The 13,380-nt window shown below is 45.9% G+C and overlaps 1 protein-coding gene across 1 annotated transcript in view; it reads right to left on the bottom strand.

Moving 5' to 3' along the window:
• IFIH1 (interferon induced with helicase C domain 1) overlaps positions 1–13,380 on the bottom strand; it is an 89,134-nt gene that overhangs the window by 6,670 nt on the left and 69,084 nt on the right. The window contains exons 14-16 of the mRNA XM_077447578.1: positions 9,835–9,996; positions 8,905–9,095; positions 6,311–6,404 (exon numbers count right to left, since the gene is read on the bottom strand). Coding sequence (XP_077303704.1) covers positions 6,311–6,404; positions 8,905–9,095; positions 9,835–9,996 — 447 coding nt within the window. The remainder of the gene's footprint in view (positions 1–6,310; positions 6,405–8,904; positions 9,096–9,834; positions 9,997–13,380) is intronic.

The following is a 13,380-nucleotide window of genomic DNA, read 5'->3' as shown; positions in this document are numbered from 1 at the left end:
CTGCCTGTGAACGCAAAGCTGAAAGGAGTGCCGGGCCAGTGTGGCTCTTTGCTTCCAGGCACAACAGACGCAGCACGGCATGGCAACGTCTCACCTGGCATGTGGAATAGGTTCTGGGGAGCTTGGGCGGTGCAGTGGAAGAGACGCTAGCAGCGGAAAAGGAGGAGGCAGCTGAGGAGGAGAGGGAGGAGGATGGAGTAGGAGGAGGAGAAGAAGAGTCAGGCCTGCATGCAATCCGTGGCGGTAAAACCAAATCTACACGGGTGCCACGGGTTACATGCTTGACGGCCGTCAGAAGGTTCACCCAGTGGGCAGTAAAACTGATATACCTTCCCTGCCCGTGTTTGCTAGACCACGTGTCTGTGGTCAGATGTATCTTGGCACCGACACTGTGTGCCAGAGATACATTCACTTGCCGCTGAACATGGCCATATAGCTCTGGGATGCCCTTCTCTGAGAAATACTTCCTTCCTGGGACCTTCCATTGTGGTGTTCCAATGGCCACAAATTTGCGAAAGGCCTCCGAGTCCACCAGTTTATATGGCAGTAGTTGGCGGGCTATGAGTTCTGACAAGCCAGCCGCCAACCGTTGGGCAAGAGGGTTATCCGGCGTCATCATTTTTTTACGCTCAAACATTAGGCCCACGGAAGCCTGCCTTTTTGCAGAAAAATGTGAGCTTGGCGTGATGGAAGGTGGAGTGGAGGACAATTGTGAGGAGAGAGGAGAAGGAGAAGTAGAAGACGAGGCTGGACGGTGAGAGCCTGCAGTGTGGCTTTGTGTGTTCCGTTGCTCCCACTGGGCTCGGTGATGGCTGCTCATGTGCCTTCTTAAGGCGGTCGTCCCTAGGTGAGTATTGGGCTTACCGCGACTAACGCGTTGACTGCAAAGATTGCAGATGGCAACGCTATTGTCAGCAGCGGACACGTTAAAAAAAGCCCACACTGCGGAGCCATGTGCCGGTGTCCTGGGAGCGCCAGATGTGACCGTACATGGTCGATGACTCGCTCCTGATACATTTGCAGTCTGCTTTGTCCCTGCTGTGCAATGTAAGTCATTGCTGCTTCTCCTCCCTATCTGCTGGTCCATATCTCCCTCTGAACTCCCCTCCTCTTCCTCTCTTGTGGGCACCCACGTGACATCACTAGACACGTCATCATCAACGTCACCTTCCCCACCGCTATAAGTAGAGATCTCGGAGTAGGCAGCAACACCGGGGACCAACCTCCTCCTTGGGCTGATCTGGGTACTGGCGTCAGACTGCTGAGTAGCGCTTGTTGCTACCTCCTCTTCCTGATCCAATACCAAGAGTGGCTGCGCATCAGAAATGTCCTCTTGATATGGATCGGAAAATAATTCCAGTGACTCAAGCGGAAGGTATGTGGTGGTGGTGGTGGTGGTCGTGTTGTTGGTGGTAGTGTCTTTGGGGGTGCACATAGCAGAGAGTGAAGAAGAGGGTGCAGATCGAGAGGATGAGGAGGGTGCAGAAGAGTAAGGCTGAGCGAGCCACTCAACCAAGTCTGGTGCATCCTTTAAAGTAATTGAACGCACCTTCTGCAACTTCCCACTTTGGCTCAAGCCTGTTGCTCCTGCCCTACCCCTACCACCCCTGCGGAAGGGCCTGCCTCTTCCTCTGCCTGTCATTTTTTAAATGACCCTGTGACAAAACTCTTAGTCCCTATACCGATGAAGGACTGCTGCAGTATAGGGCAGCGGTCAGCAGTGGTGCACGTCAACCCTATCTATTGTGGACCGATAGCGGTCCTTACAGAACAGCAGACTGTACCGCACTCAAGCCTATGTACCGTAGCACCCTATACCAAGTTACCAGTCCTTATAAGAACTTTTGTGGACCAAGCAGGTTGTGTATTAGTGTTTAGCAGACTGTACGTCAGTCCCTATACCGCTGAAGGACTGCTGCAGTATAGGGCAGCGGTCAGCAGTGGTGCACGTCAACCCTATCTATTGTGGACCGATAGCGGTCCTTACAGAACAGCAGACTGTACCGCACTCAAGCCTATGTACCGTAGCACCCTATACCAAGTTACCAGTCCTTATAAGAACTTTTGTGGACCAAGCAGGTTGTGTGTTAGTGTTTAGCAGACTGTACGTCAGTCCCTATACCGCTGAAGGACTGCTGCAGTATAGGGCAGCGGTCAGCAGTGGTGCACGTCAACCCTATCTATTGTGGACCGATAGCGGTCCTTACAGAACAGCAGACTGTACCGCACTCAAGCCTATGTACCGTAGCACCCTATACCAAGTTACCAGTCCTTATAAGAACTTTTGTGGACCAAGCAGGTTGTGTATTAGTGTTTAGCAGACTGTACGTCAGTCCCTATACCGCTGAAGGACTGCTGCAGTATAGGGCAGCGGTCAGCAGTGGTGCACGTCAACCCTATCTATTGTGGACCGATAGCGGTCCTTACAGAACAGCAGACTGTACCGCACTCAAGCCTATGTACCGTAGCACCCTATACCAAGTTACCAGTCCTTATAAGAACTTTTGTGGACCAAGCAGGTTGTGTATTAGTGTTTAGCAGACTGTACGTCAGTCCCTATACCGCTGAAGGACTGCTGCAGTATAGGGCAGCGGTCAGCAGTGGTGCACGTCAACCCTATCTATTGTGGACCGATAGCGGTCCTTACAGAACAGCAGACTGTACCGCACTCAAGCCTATGTACCGTAGCACCCTATACCAAGTTACCAGTCCTTATAAGAACTTTTGTGGACCAAGCAGGTTGTGTATTAGTGTTTAGCAGACTGTACGTCAGTCCCTATACCGCTGAAGGACTGCTGCAGTATAGGGCAGCGGTCAGCAGTGGTGCACGTCAACCCTATCTATTGTGGACCGATAGCGGTCCTTACAGAACAGCAGACTGTACCGCACTCAAGCCTATGTACCGTAGCACCCTATACCAAGTTACCAGTCCTTATAAGAACTTTTGTGGAACAAGCAGGTTGTGTGTTAGTGATTAGCAGACTGTACGTCAGTCCCTATACCGCTGAAGGACTGCTGCAGTATAGGTGAGCGGTCAGCAGTGGTGCACGTCAACCCTATCTATTGTGGACCGATAGCGGTCCTTACAGAACAGCAGACTGTACCGCACTCAAGCCTATGTACCGTAGCACCCTATACCAAGTTACCAGTCCTTATAAGAACTTTTGTGGACCAAGCAGGTTGTGTATTAGTGTTTAGCAGACTGTACGTCAGTCCCTATACCGCTGAAGGACTGCTGCAGTATAGGGCAGCGGTCAGCAGTGGTGCACGTCAACCCTATCTATTGTGGACCGATAGCGGTCCTTACAGAACAGCAGACTGTACCGCACTCAAGCCTATGTACCGTAGCACCCTATACCAAGTTACCAGTCCTTATAAGAACTTTTGTGGAACAAGCAGGTTGTGTGTTAGTGATTAGCAGACTGTACGTCAGTCCCTATACCGCTGAAGGACTGCTGCAGTATAGGTGAGCGGTCAGCAGTGGTGCACGTCAACCCTATCTATTGTGGACCTATAGCGGTCCTTACAGAACAGCAGACTGTACCGCACTCAAGCCTATGTACCGTAGCACCCTATACCAAGTTACCAGTCCTTATAAGAACTTTTGTGGACCAAGCAGGTTGTGTATTAGTGTTTAGCAGACTGTACGTCAGTCCCTATACCGCTGAAGGACTGCTGCAGTATAGGTGAGCGGTCAGCAGTGGTGCACGTCAACCCTATCTATTGTGGACCGATAGCGGTCCTTACAGAACAGCAGACTGTACCGCACTCAAGCCTATGTACCGTAGCACCCTATACCAAGTTACCAGTCCTTATAAGAACTTTTGTGGACCAAGCAGGTTGTGTATTAGTGTTTAGCAGACTGTACGTCAGTCCCTATACCGCTGAAGGACTGCTGCAGTATAGGGCAGCGGTCAGCAGTGGTGCACGTCAACCCTATCTATTGTGGACCGATAGCGGTCCTTACAGAACAGCAGACTGTACCGCACTCAAGCCTATGTACCGTAGCACCCTATACCAAGTTACCAGTCCTTATAAGAACTTTTGTGGACCAAGCAGGTTGTGTATTAGTGTTTAGCAGACTGTACGTCAGTCCCTATACCGCTGAAGGACTGCTGCAGTATAGGGCAGCGGTCAGCAGTGGTGCACGTCAACCCTATCTATTGTGGACCGATAGCGGTCCTTACAGAACAGCAGACTGTACCGCACTCAAGCCTATGTACCGTAGCACCCTATACCAAGTTACCAGTCCTTATAAGAACTTTTGTGGAACAAGCAGGTTGTGTGTTAGTGATTAGCAGACTGTACGTCAGTCCCTATACCGCTGAAGGACTGCTGCAGTATAGGTGAGCGGTCAGCAGTGGTGCACGTCAACCCTATCTATTGTGGACCTATAGCGGTCCTTACAGAACAGCAGACTGTACCGCACTCAAGCCTATGTACCGTAGCACCCTATACCAAGTTACCAGTCCTTATAAGAACTTTTGTGGACCAAGCAGGTTGTGTATTAGTGTTTAGCAGACTGTACGTCAGTCCCTATACCGCTGAAGGACTGCTGCAGTATAGGGCAGCGGTCAGCAGTGGTGCACGTCAACCCTATCTATTGTGGACCGATAGCGGTCCTTACAGAACAGCAGACTGTACCGCACTCAAGCCTATGTACCGTAGCACCCTATACCAAGTTACCAGTCCTTATAAGAACTTTTGTGGAACAAGCAGGTTGTGTGTTAGTGATTAGCAGACTGTACGTCAGTCCCTATACCGCTGAAGGACTGCTGCAGTATAGGTGAGCGGTCAGCAGTGGTGCACGTCAACCCTATCTATTGTGGACCTATAGCGGTCCTTACAGAACAGCAGACTGTACCGCACTCAAGCCTATGTACCGTAGCACCCTATACCAAGTTACCAGTCCTTATAAGAACTTTTGTGGACCAAGCAGGTTGTGTATTAGTGTTTAGCAGACTGTACGTCAGTCCCTATACCGCTGAAGGACTGCTGCAGTATAGGGCAGCGGTCAGCAGTGGTGCACGTCAACCCTATCTATTGTGGACCGATAGCGGTCCTTACAGAACAGCAGACTGTACCGCACTCAAGCCTATGTACCGTAGCACCCTATACCAAGTTACCAGTCCTTATAAGAACTTTTGTGGAACAAGCAGGTTGTGTGTTAGTGATTAGCAGACTGTACGTCAGTCCCTATACCGCTGAAGGACTGCTGCAGTATAGGGCAGCGGTCAGCAGTGGTGCACGTCAACCCTATCTATTGTGGACCGATAGCGGTCCTTACAGAACAGCAGACTGTACCGCACTCAAGCCTATGTACCGTAGCACCCTATACCAAGTTACCAGTCCTTATAAGAACTTTTGTGGAACAAGTGAGTTGTGAATGTTTAGCAGACTGCAGCAGAAGGGCAGCAGTCAAGTATAATATCCTTTCTATATTTGGAAGAAAGAATATTATACATGTACAAGCCTATTACTGTACCACTGATACCAGTCCTGAAAAGAACCTTTGTGGAACTAATAATAACAGCAAGTCTTTAAAATTACCCTCACTGCCTGACAACACTGCTTCCTTCCTGTCCCTATACAAATTGGCAAAAAAAGAGAACGATTAGTGGTTACTGGAACAGCTCTTTTGTGGACCTTGATAGTAACAGCTAATGATGATGATGATGATGATGATGATGAAAGACTAATCTGGCTGTCCCTGTAGCATACACCGTCCTTTCCCTTTCTCTAAACTAACAAAAGACACTCAGGCTGCTGCAAGAATCAGCAGCACAGCAAACCTATCAACACCTAACACCTATACCAGTCCTGAAAAGAACTTTTGTGTACCAAATAGCTAGTGGTTTATCTCTCCCTACTCCACACAGGAACCTGTCCCTATCGTAACAGAAGAAAGAATGTAAAATGGCCACCGGATCGGGTGTATTTATAGGTTAGGGGGAATGTACAAGTGTCCATGTGCTGTCATGTCTCAATTGGCTGTCCTGTATCACATGATAAACGTGTCACCAAAGGTTAAAGTTCTTGTATACATTAAACACGTAAGTCCGCCGCGGCGAACGACGGAAAAAGGCGTTCGAACGTGCGGACCGCGAATGTCGGAAATTCGCCGCGAAACGACCGCCGGGCGAAACGTTCGTCCATCACTAGTTACCAATGCTCTCTAAGCAGAGAGCTGGTGAGTGTCAGTCACTGGCTCTCTGCTCTGCCCTCGCCCCACGCTCATGGGTAAATCAGCACAATGTGTTTTTAGGGTGAAGGCCTGCTTTAAGACACAACTCCTTTCACAAGAACTTACCCGTCCACAGTCTTTGCAGATTATTTCACCATTTGCTTGGTAATCAGCAAATTTTTCTTGAAGTGTTTTATTCTCCCCTTTTTTGAACAGTTTCCTGAAAGACACACATAATTCCAGTTATTAAGTATTAAGGTTTAAAGCCGGAAATAGATGGCTCTTATCTCGGTCGGTTCAGCCAGGGCCATCTTTAAGGCAGGGCAAAAGGGGCAGCTGCCCTGGTCCCCGTCATTGTTGTGGGGACCAAAGCAGCTGCCTCATACTTGCCAACAATCCCGTAGTCCCAGTCTGTGCTGACAATTATTACTTCCAGTTAGCTCTGGGGACTAAAAACAAAACACGCCCCTCTACATTATGGACAATGGAAGGGTGAGTTTTTTGGTCCTGTCTTGTTTCTGTTGTCCTAATACAGAAGGGTAAGTGAGCCATCCTAGGACTGGGAATTTTTACTGACAAAATCACCAGATAAAAATAAAAGAGCTTAATAAAAGAGAATGTATCCATCCATTTCCTCTAAGGTAAGCTTATGTTTGATAGCTCAGAGACTTTATTACATTTCCCCCTACATTGGCATATATCAAGAATATGCCTTATCTATATTAACCACTTTCCGCCTGCCATATAGCAATATGACATCGGCAAAGTGTTTGCGATATCCTGACCAGACGTCACATGACGTTGCAAGGATATCAAGCTGCTGCATGCCCCTGGGGGCACGCATTGCGGCGATCGTTGTTGCGTAGGTAAAGAATCTATGACAGAGACTCTTTACCACGTGATCAGCCATGTCCAATCATGGTCAGATTGGATCTTGCCTGACCGTCCTGTGTGCCCCGCTGGGGGGTCTGTTCTGGTTCAGGCATTTGTCTTAGAGCTTTTGAGAGTTTGATGTGGGTAAGTGGTGGTGCGGCCAACAATGGCGAGCAATGTTTTGATCTTCTTAAGATATGATCATGAATTGGAAATATTATGTTCTAAATATATTTTATTTTATATTTAGTGATCTGCATTGTGTCACTTAATATTATTATCATTATTATACACAATTTCTATATAGCGCCAACAGTTTACGCAACACTTTACAATGTATAGGGAAGACAACACAATTACAGTAAAGCTCAATACAAAAGGTACAGGAGGGCCCCGCTCGTAGAGCTTACATTCTAAAGGGAGGGAGTGGTACAAAAGGTAATAGCTGCAGAGAATGATTTGATGGGGGTGGCTCGGGGACAGTTACGTGGGTGTGGGATAGGCTTCCTTGAATAAATGAGTTTTCAGGAATCTCCTCAAGGTGGGCAGGGTAGGGGCTGATCGGATATACTGGGGCAAGGTGTTCCAGAGGATTGGAGAGAGGAAGCCCATGGTGGCGAAACATGTTGGGATAATTTCATAATTGTCACCATCTACATGATATGAAACTTCCATACAAAGGGCATATTTCCATTTAAGCTGTATTGTTGTCCATTTGTCTAATAACAACTATTTGTGATGTTACTCTGTATGTCTTAATAAAAATATTTTATTTTTAAATTCCATTGTTTTCACTATATCAGAACCCAAAAAATCCAGCCAAAAAATATCTCTTTGTCCATACTGAAATATAGTATATAAAATTTTTGGTTTTGGTCTTAGACAAAATTTAACCGGATTTGCCTTTATACATACTGCACTATGGCCACTACATGACACTATCTTAGGAAATGCGTATGCTCCTCAGCCCCATCTAATGGCCATTATGTGGCATTTCCCATATTAATATATTCAAATTGTATTTGATTTTGCCTCATTGGCATGGAGCAAATTTACATGCACTTTTAAAAGACAAAAGCATTTTTTTTATAGATACATCCCTAAAGTTTTCAAGCATTCTGCTCTTACAATTGAATTCCTTGTATTTTAGTATGGTGGGTCATTAATCAAAGGGTCATGTAGGTGTTGTCTGGAACTAAGCTAAGGTAACACATAAAATGTGTCAAATATTATACTCTTGTAATGCGTGTCTAGGATTTTAAAGTGTTACTAAACCCACAACAGTAAAATCAGTCTGTATATGCAGTAAAGCTTGCTTGTTATACTCACTGTGGAACTTGAGGGTTTAATCATCATCATTGTTCAAAAAAGATGTTTAATCCTGTCTTTTCTTATCCTCTCCTTCTTCCACTGTCCCCAATCAATCTCCTGATAGTACAGAGCCTTTGGAGTCACTCTGCACATGCTCAGTTTGGTGTGTGCTACAGAGTTTTTGTTTTTTTCTTGGGAGGGTGCATGTAATCAGCACAAGACCAATTATCACTGTCTAGACAGAGGGTCAGGGGTCCTGCAGCTTTTTTGGACAGCTGGTGAAAACACCTCCTACAAGATTTAACCAGACAATGATAGAAGTCACAAGACTGCTATATACTGCCAATGAGAAAATATTTATATTTACTAAAACAATTGCATTTCCGCATTCTGTGTACCGTTGGAGACCAGTTATAGTGAATGCAGAGTCCTGGGTTTAGTAACACTTCAAGTTCTCTAAATAATGAACATGGAGTTGTCAAATAAAACTAAATTCCAACTGTCTGCAACAATAAAAGGAAACCTCTGACACTTACCTAAATTTTGGGTCGGGAATGACATGGTGCATGTTTTCTATGACTTGAATCTCATCTCCAGAAAAGACGAACTTCTGGCATTTTCTGCACAGGAAGGTCACCTTGTGGGGGTTCTGCTGGTACACCTTACGCATGTTTTTCTTTTTCTTCACTTTCTTTTCAACAATATTTTGACACTGGAGTTCCTGAATCTGTGGAAAAAATGGCATTTCAGTCAAATGGCCCATTTTATATAAATTTATGGCTCATCAGTTATAAAACACTGTAACCCATGAGGATGGAAATAAGGGAGCCACCAATACATTTGAAGATTTTGGATCTGCTATCATCCTGGTCCTGGCTTCAGTATCTAGTCACTGACCTGATATAGATATGGAGGACAGGAATGCAGCTTATATAGACAGGTCCCAGGCAGGGCTGGTGCTACCACTAGGCACACTAGGAAGCCGTCCGGCCACTGGTGTTTCTACTCTCTTCTCTCTGCAGCAAGCAGCAAAGTCCCAGCATCAGAAGGCAGCCGCCGCTCTGTTCGCACATTGTGTCAGAGGTGTAGTGGTGGCAGTGGGGGCTGGTGAGGCTGAATTGATGGGGGCTGGTGAGGTTGCATTTGATGGGCGCTGGTGAGGCTGCATTGATGGGCTGCATTTGATGGGTGCTTCATTAAAAAGGTGGAGTATACATGGGCAGGGCAAAAGGGGGTGGAGTCAGGGGTGGAGCCAATGGGGGCGCCAAAATTAGGTTTTGCCTAGGGGGTCCCAGGTGTAATGTAGACAGAATCAGGATAATAACCCTGAAAAGTGGCATGAAAACCAGTCAAGTAGTTTTTCAGGAGGCCAGTAATGGAAACCTTATTTCTCTCAGCTCTGTTTTTCAATAAATCAGCCTATATGTGTACAGTAGTAAAGAATAAGAGAAAAGTGAGTAAATTACTTTTTCCGCAAACACTTCAGGGGACATCTCCTGTACTTTCTGGATGGCTTTATACATCATGTCTTCCCTGTGTTCATTGACGGTGTCATGTTCAGCAGCTCCTGACGAACTAGAAGCAACCAGTACAAGCTTGCTGGACTCTGCTCTGGCTCGTCCACGGGCCTAATGGTGACAAAGGAAAGAAAAAGCCACAGCATGATACAACTGTTAAAAAAAAAAAAAAAAAAACACTTCAACGTCTCTTTAAATAGAATAAAGCTAACCAAACTAGTAGAGGATAAGCATCCATACAAACATTCCTACGAAAATTCTGATTAGTACATTGGATGTTGTAACAAATGTTGTCATAAAGTCCTTCAAATTTTTGTTTGCTTTTAACATCAAATTTAGGAATGAATGGGCTTTCCCAAATCAAAAACCGCTGTTAATTTCACTGTTGTGTCGCATACACACGATCTCAGTTTTCATCGGAAAAATCTTGGATGGTTTTTCCGAAGGGAATTCTGCTCAAGCTTGGCTTGCATACACATGGTCACACAAAAGTTCTTTGAACTTCCGATCCTCAAGAACACGGTGAGGTACAACACTACGACGAGCTGAGAAAATTAAGTTCAATGCTTCTGAGCATGCGTCGAATTGTTTCCGAGTATGCGTAGGAATTTTGCGCGTTGGAATTGCTAGAGATGATCAGAACTTTTTCCGTTGGAAAAATAGAGAACCTGCCCTTAATCTTTTTCTGGCGGGAATTCCACCAGCAAAAGTCCGATGGAGCATACATACGGTTGGAAATTCCGACCTAAAGCTCACATTGGACTTTTGCTGGTGGAAATATCCGATCGTGTGTACGGGGCTTTAGAAATGTGTTCTCTTGATTAAAATTCTCCATCCTGCTCCTTCAAATGTACCCATCACTACAGTTGAAAATGCACAACAGCTTGATCCCGCTAATGATTAGAACATTTTATAATGAAATTCTACTAGTGTATGGCCAGCTTAAAGTAGAACTATAGGGATAACTTTTTTTTTGATTTTGGATAGAGTAAGATAGATAGAGTAAGATATAACCCCTGTCATCTTATTTTTTGCCACCTGTGTCCCATTGCAGAGATTTCACTTCCTATAGCCAAAGCAGGAAGTGAGAGGTAATCCCTGCACATTAACCACTTCCCAACCAGCGCACGCCGATGTACGTCGGCAGAATGGCACGGGCAGGCATATTGGCGTACAGGTACGTCCAATCTTAAATGCCGCCCTGCCATCGCGAATGTGCCACCTGCGGCGCACTCGTGTGCTGGTCGGGACCCCCGTGAGTCTGGTCGCGGGTCCCGTGGACTCGATCGCTGCGGGCATACCCGTGATCGTCTCGCGGGGCGGCTGAACTGGGAGATGCCGTTGTAAACAGCATCTACACGTTCTGCCTAGCAACAAGTGACGCTGATCTCTTCTCCATGTGATTGGAGCAGAGATCAGTGTTCACTAAAAGAAAGCCCAGCCCCCAACAGTTAGTAACACACCCCTAGGAACAGTAGGGGGAGTGGGAACTGCACAGGTTAATTAGGGTGTGTGCAGGCACACCTGACATACCCCCTACGCATGCCTATGATTGTAGACAGGCATACCCCACTTTTAAGTACGCAATGGGGTTTATTTACTAAAGCGAAATCAGGCTGACTTCTGCACAGAAACCAATCAGCTTTTGGGTTTAATTGAACCCCATTATGTTCAAACCTGCGTTACATCAGAGGGGGCGGGGTCACCCGTACGTCACTGGGGAAGCCCAGCTTTCCCCTTGCGTCAGAGGTGGGCGGGGTCAGGTGACGGGTGACCCCGCCCTCCTCAGATAAGATGTGTCAGGTTGCTGGGATTCCCGCAGTGTCTCCGGTGGAGACAGAGGATGGATGCGCTGCGCTGGAGGGAGAGATCACCCATCGCTGGATCAGATCAACCATCGCTGGACCCCGGAGAGATGATCATCCGTCGCTGGATAACAAGAGTGGATTACCACCGCTGGAATTTTTATTTTTTTACACTTTCTTTGTGAAATGGTAGGGGTACTTTTGTACCCCCTTACCATTTCAAACAGGTTGGGCCGGGATCTGGGGGTCCCCTTGTTAAAGGGGGCTTCCAGATTCTGATAAGCCCCCCGCCCGCAGACCCCCACAACCACCGGCCAATGTTGAGGGCATGTGGCCTGGTACGGTTCAGGAGGGGGCGCTCTCTCGTCCCCCCCTCTTTTCCTGCAGCCTGCCAGGTTGCGTGCTCGGATAAAGGGTCTGGTATGGATATTTGGGGGAAACCCCATGTCTTTTTTTTTTACCCTTGGCGTGGAGTTCCCCTTAATATCCATACCAGACCTGAAGGGCTTGGTAATTGAATTGAATTTGGGGGAACCCCACGCTTTTTTTTTTTTTTATCAATGACTTTCAATGACTGTTCTATGTATTACGGGAAGCCGATAATTCATTATAGCCGCGAGGGAAAGTTCTAAGCACGGGAAACATGCTCCCCTTCACAGGCATACTATAGACACCCCAGGCATGATATTTAAAGGAATATTACACTTTTATTGTTTCACTTTAAGCATTATTAAAATCACTGCTCCCGAAAAAACGGACGTTTTTAAAACTTTTTTTTGCATAGATACCGGACCTGGGGCAGGACCCGGGTCCCCAGACACTTTTTATGACAATAACTTGCATATTAGCCTTTCAAATTAGCACTTTTAAATTTGAACGAGTCCTATAGACTTTAATAGGGTTCTAAAGTTCCCACAAAATTTATGTTCTGGTGCGAACCGAGCCGGGGGGTGTTTGGCTCATCCTTAGTCACCATATGATATATGAATTTAGAAAAGTATGAATATATTATAAATTGCTAGACCACTAGCCAGATTTAAAGCACCAGTCACTTTATATATTTAAATAAACAAGAAGGTGAATGTAGCTAAACCCATCCAAATAACCATAAAATATCACCTTGTAGCGCTAAATTAGTGTAAAAGTAATCAAATTGAAGTTACCCCTCAAACAACAAATTGTGTGAATCACAACAAAATATCTCTAAAGAAATGGAAAATATATATATATTTGTGAAAAGACTCAATGTGATAGTCTTAAAATAATAATACATAGATGAAATCAATAGTCCATAAAAAAAGTTTAAATCCTTTTCATGTGCAAATCTTATCAGTGTCCATATAATACTGGTATAGCCGTCACCATACACCCTCAGTGACCGTGCCCCCCTCGTTGGAGAACTCACCAGCTGTGGCTCCATTAAAAGCCTTAAAGGAGAATATACATTGATTGCTGGATACCTGCTGTCATCGTTTGAGTGATCTAAACGCACATCTAGCCTGGCACGAGAGTGCTGGGTGCCACAGCTGGTGAGTTCTCCAACGAGGGGGGCACGGTCACTGAGGGTGTATGGTGAAGGCTATACCAGTATTATATGGACATTGATAAGATTTGCACATGAAAAGGATTTAAACTTTTTTTATGGACTATTGATTTCATCTATGTATTATTATTTTAAGACTATCATATT

This window comes from Lithobates pipiens, unplaced genomic scaffold, assembly GCF_037356315.1.
Source record: "Lithobates pipiens isolate NorthernLeopardFrog02 unplaced genomic scaffold, aLitPip1_a1.2 Scaffold_22, whole genome shotgun sequence".
In the NCBI taxonomy this organism is placed as follows: domain Eukaryota; kingdom Metazoa; phylum Chordata; class Amphibia; order Anura; family Ranidae; genus Lithobates; species Lithobates pipiens.
The sequence above is the reverse complement of the archived record's forward strand: the minus strand, read 5'-3'. Positions and strand labels throughout refer to the sequence as shown.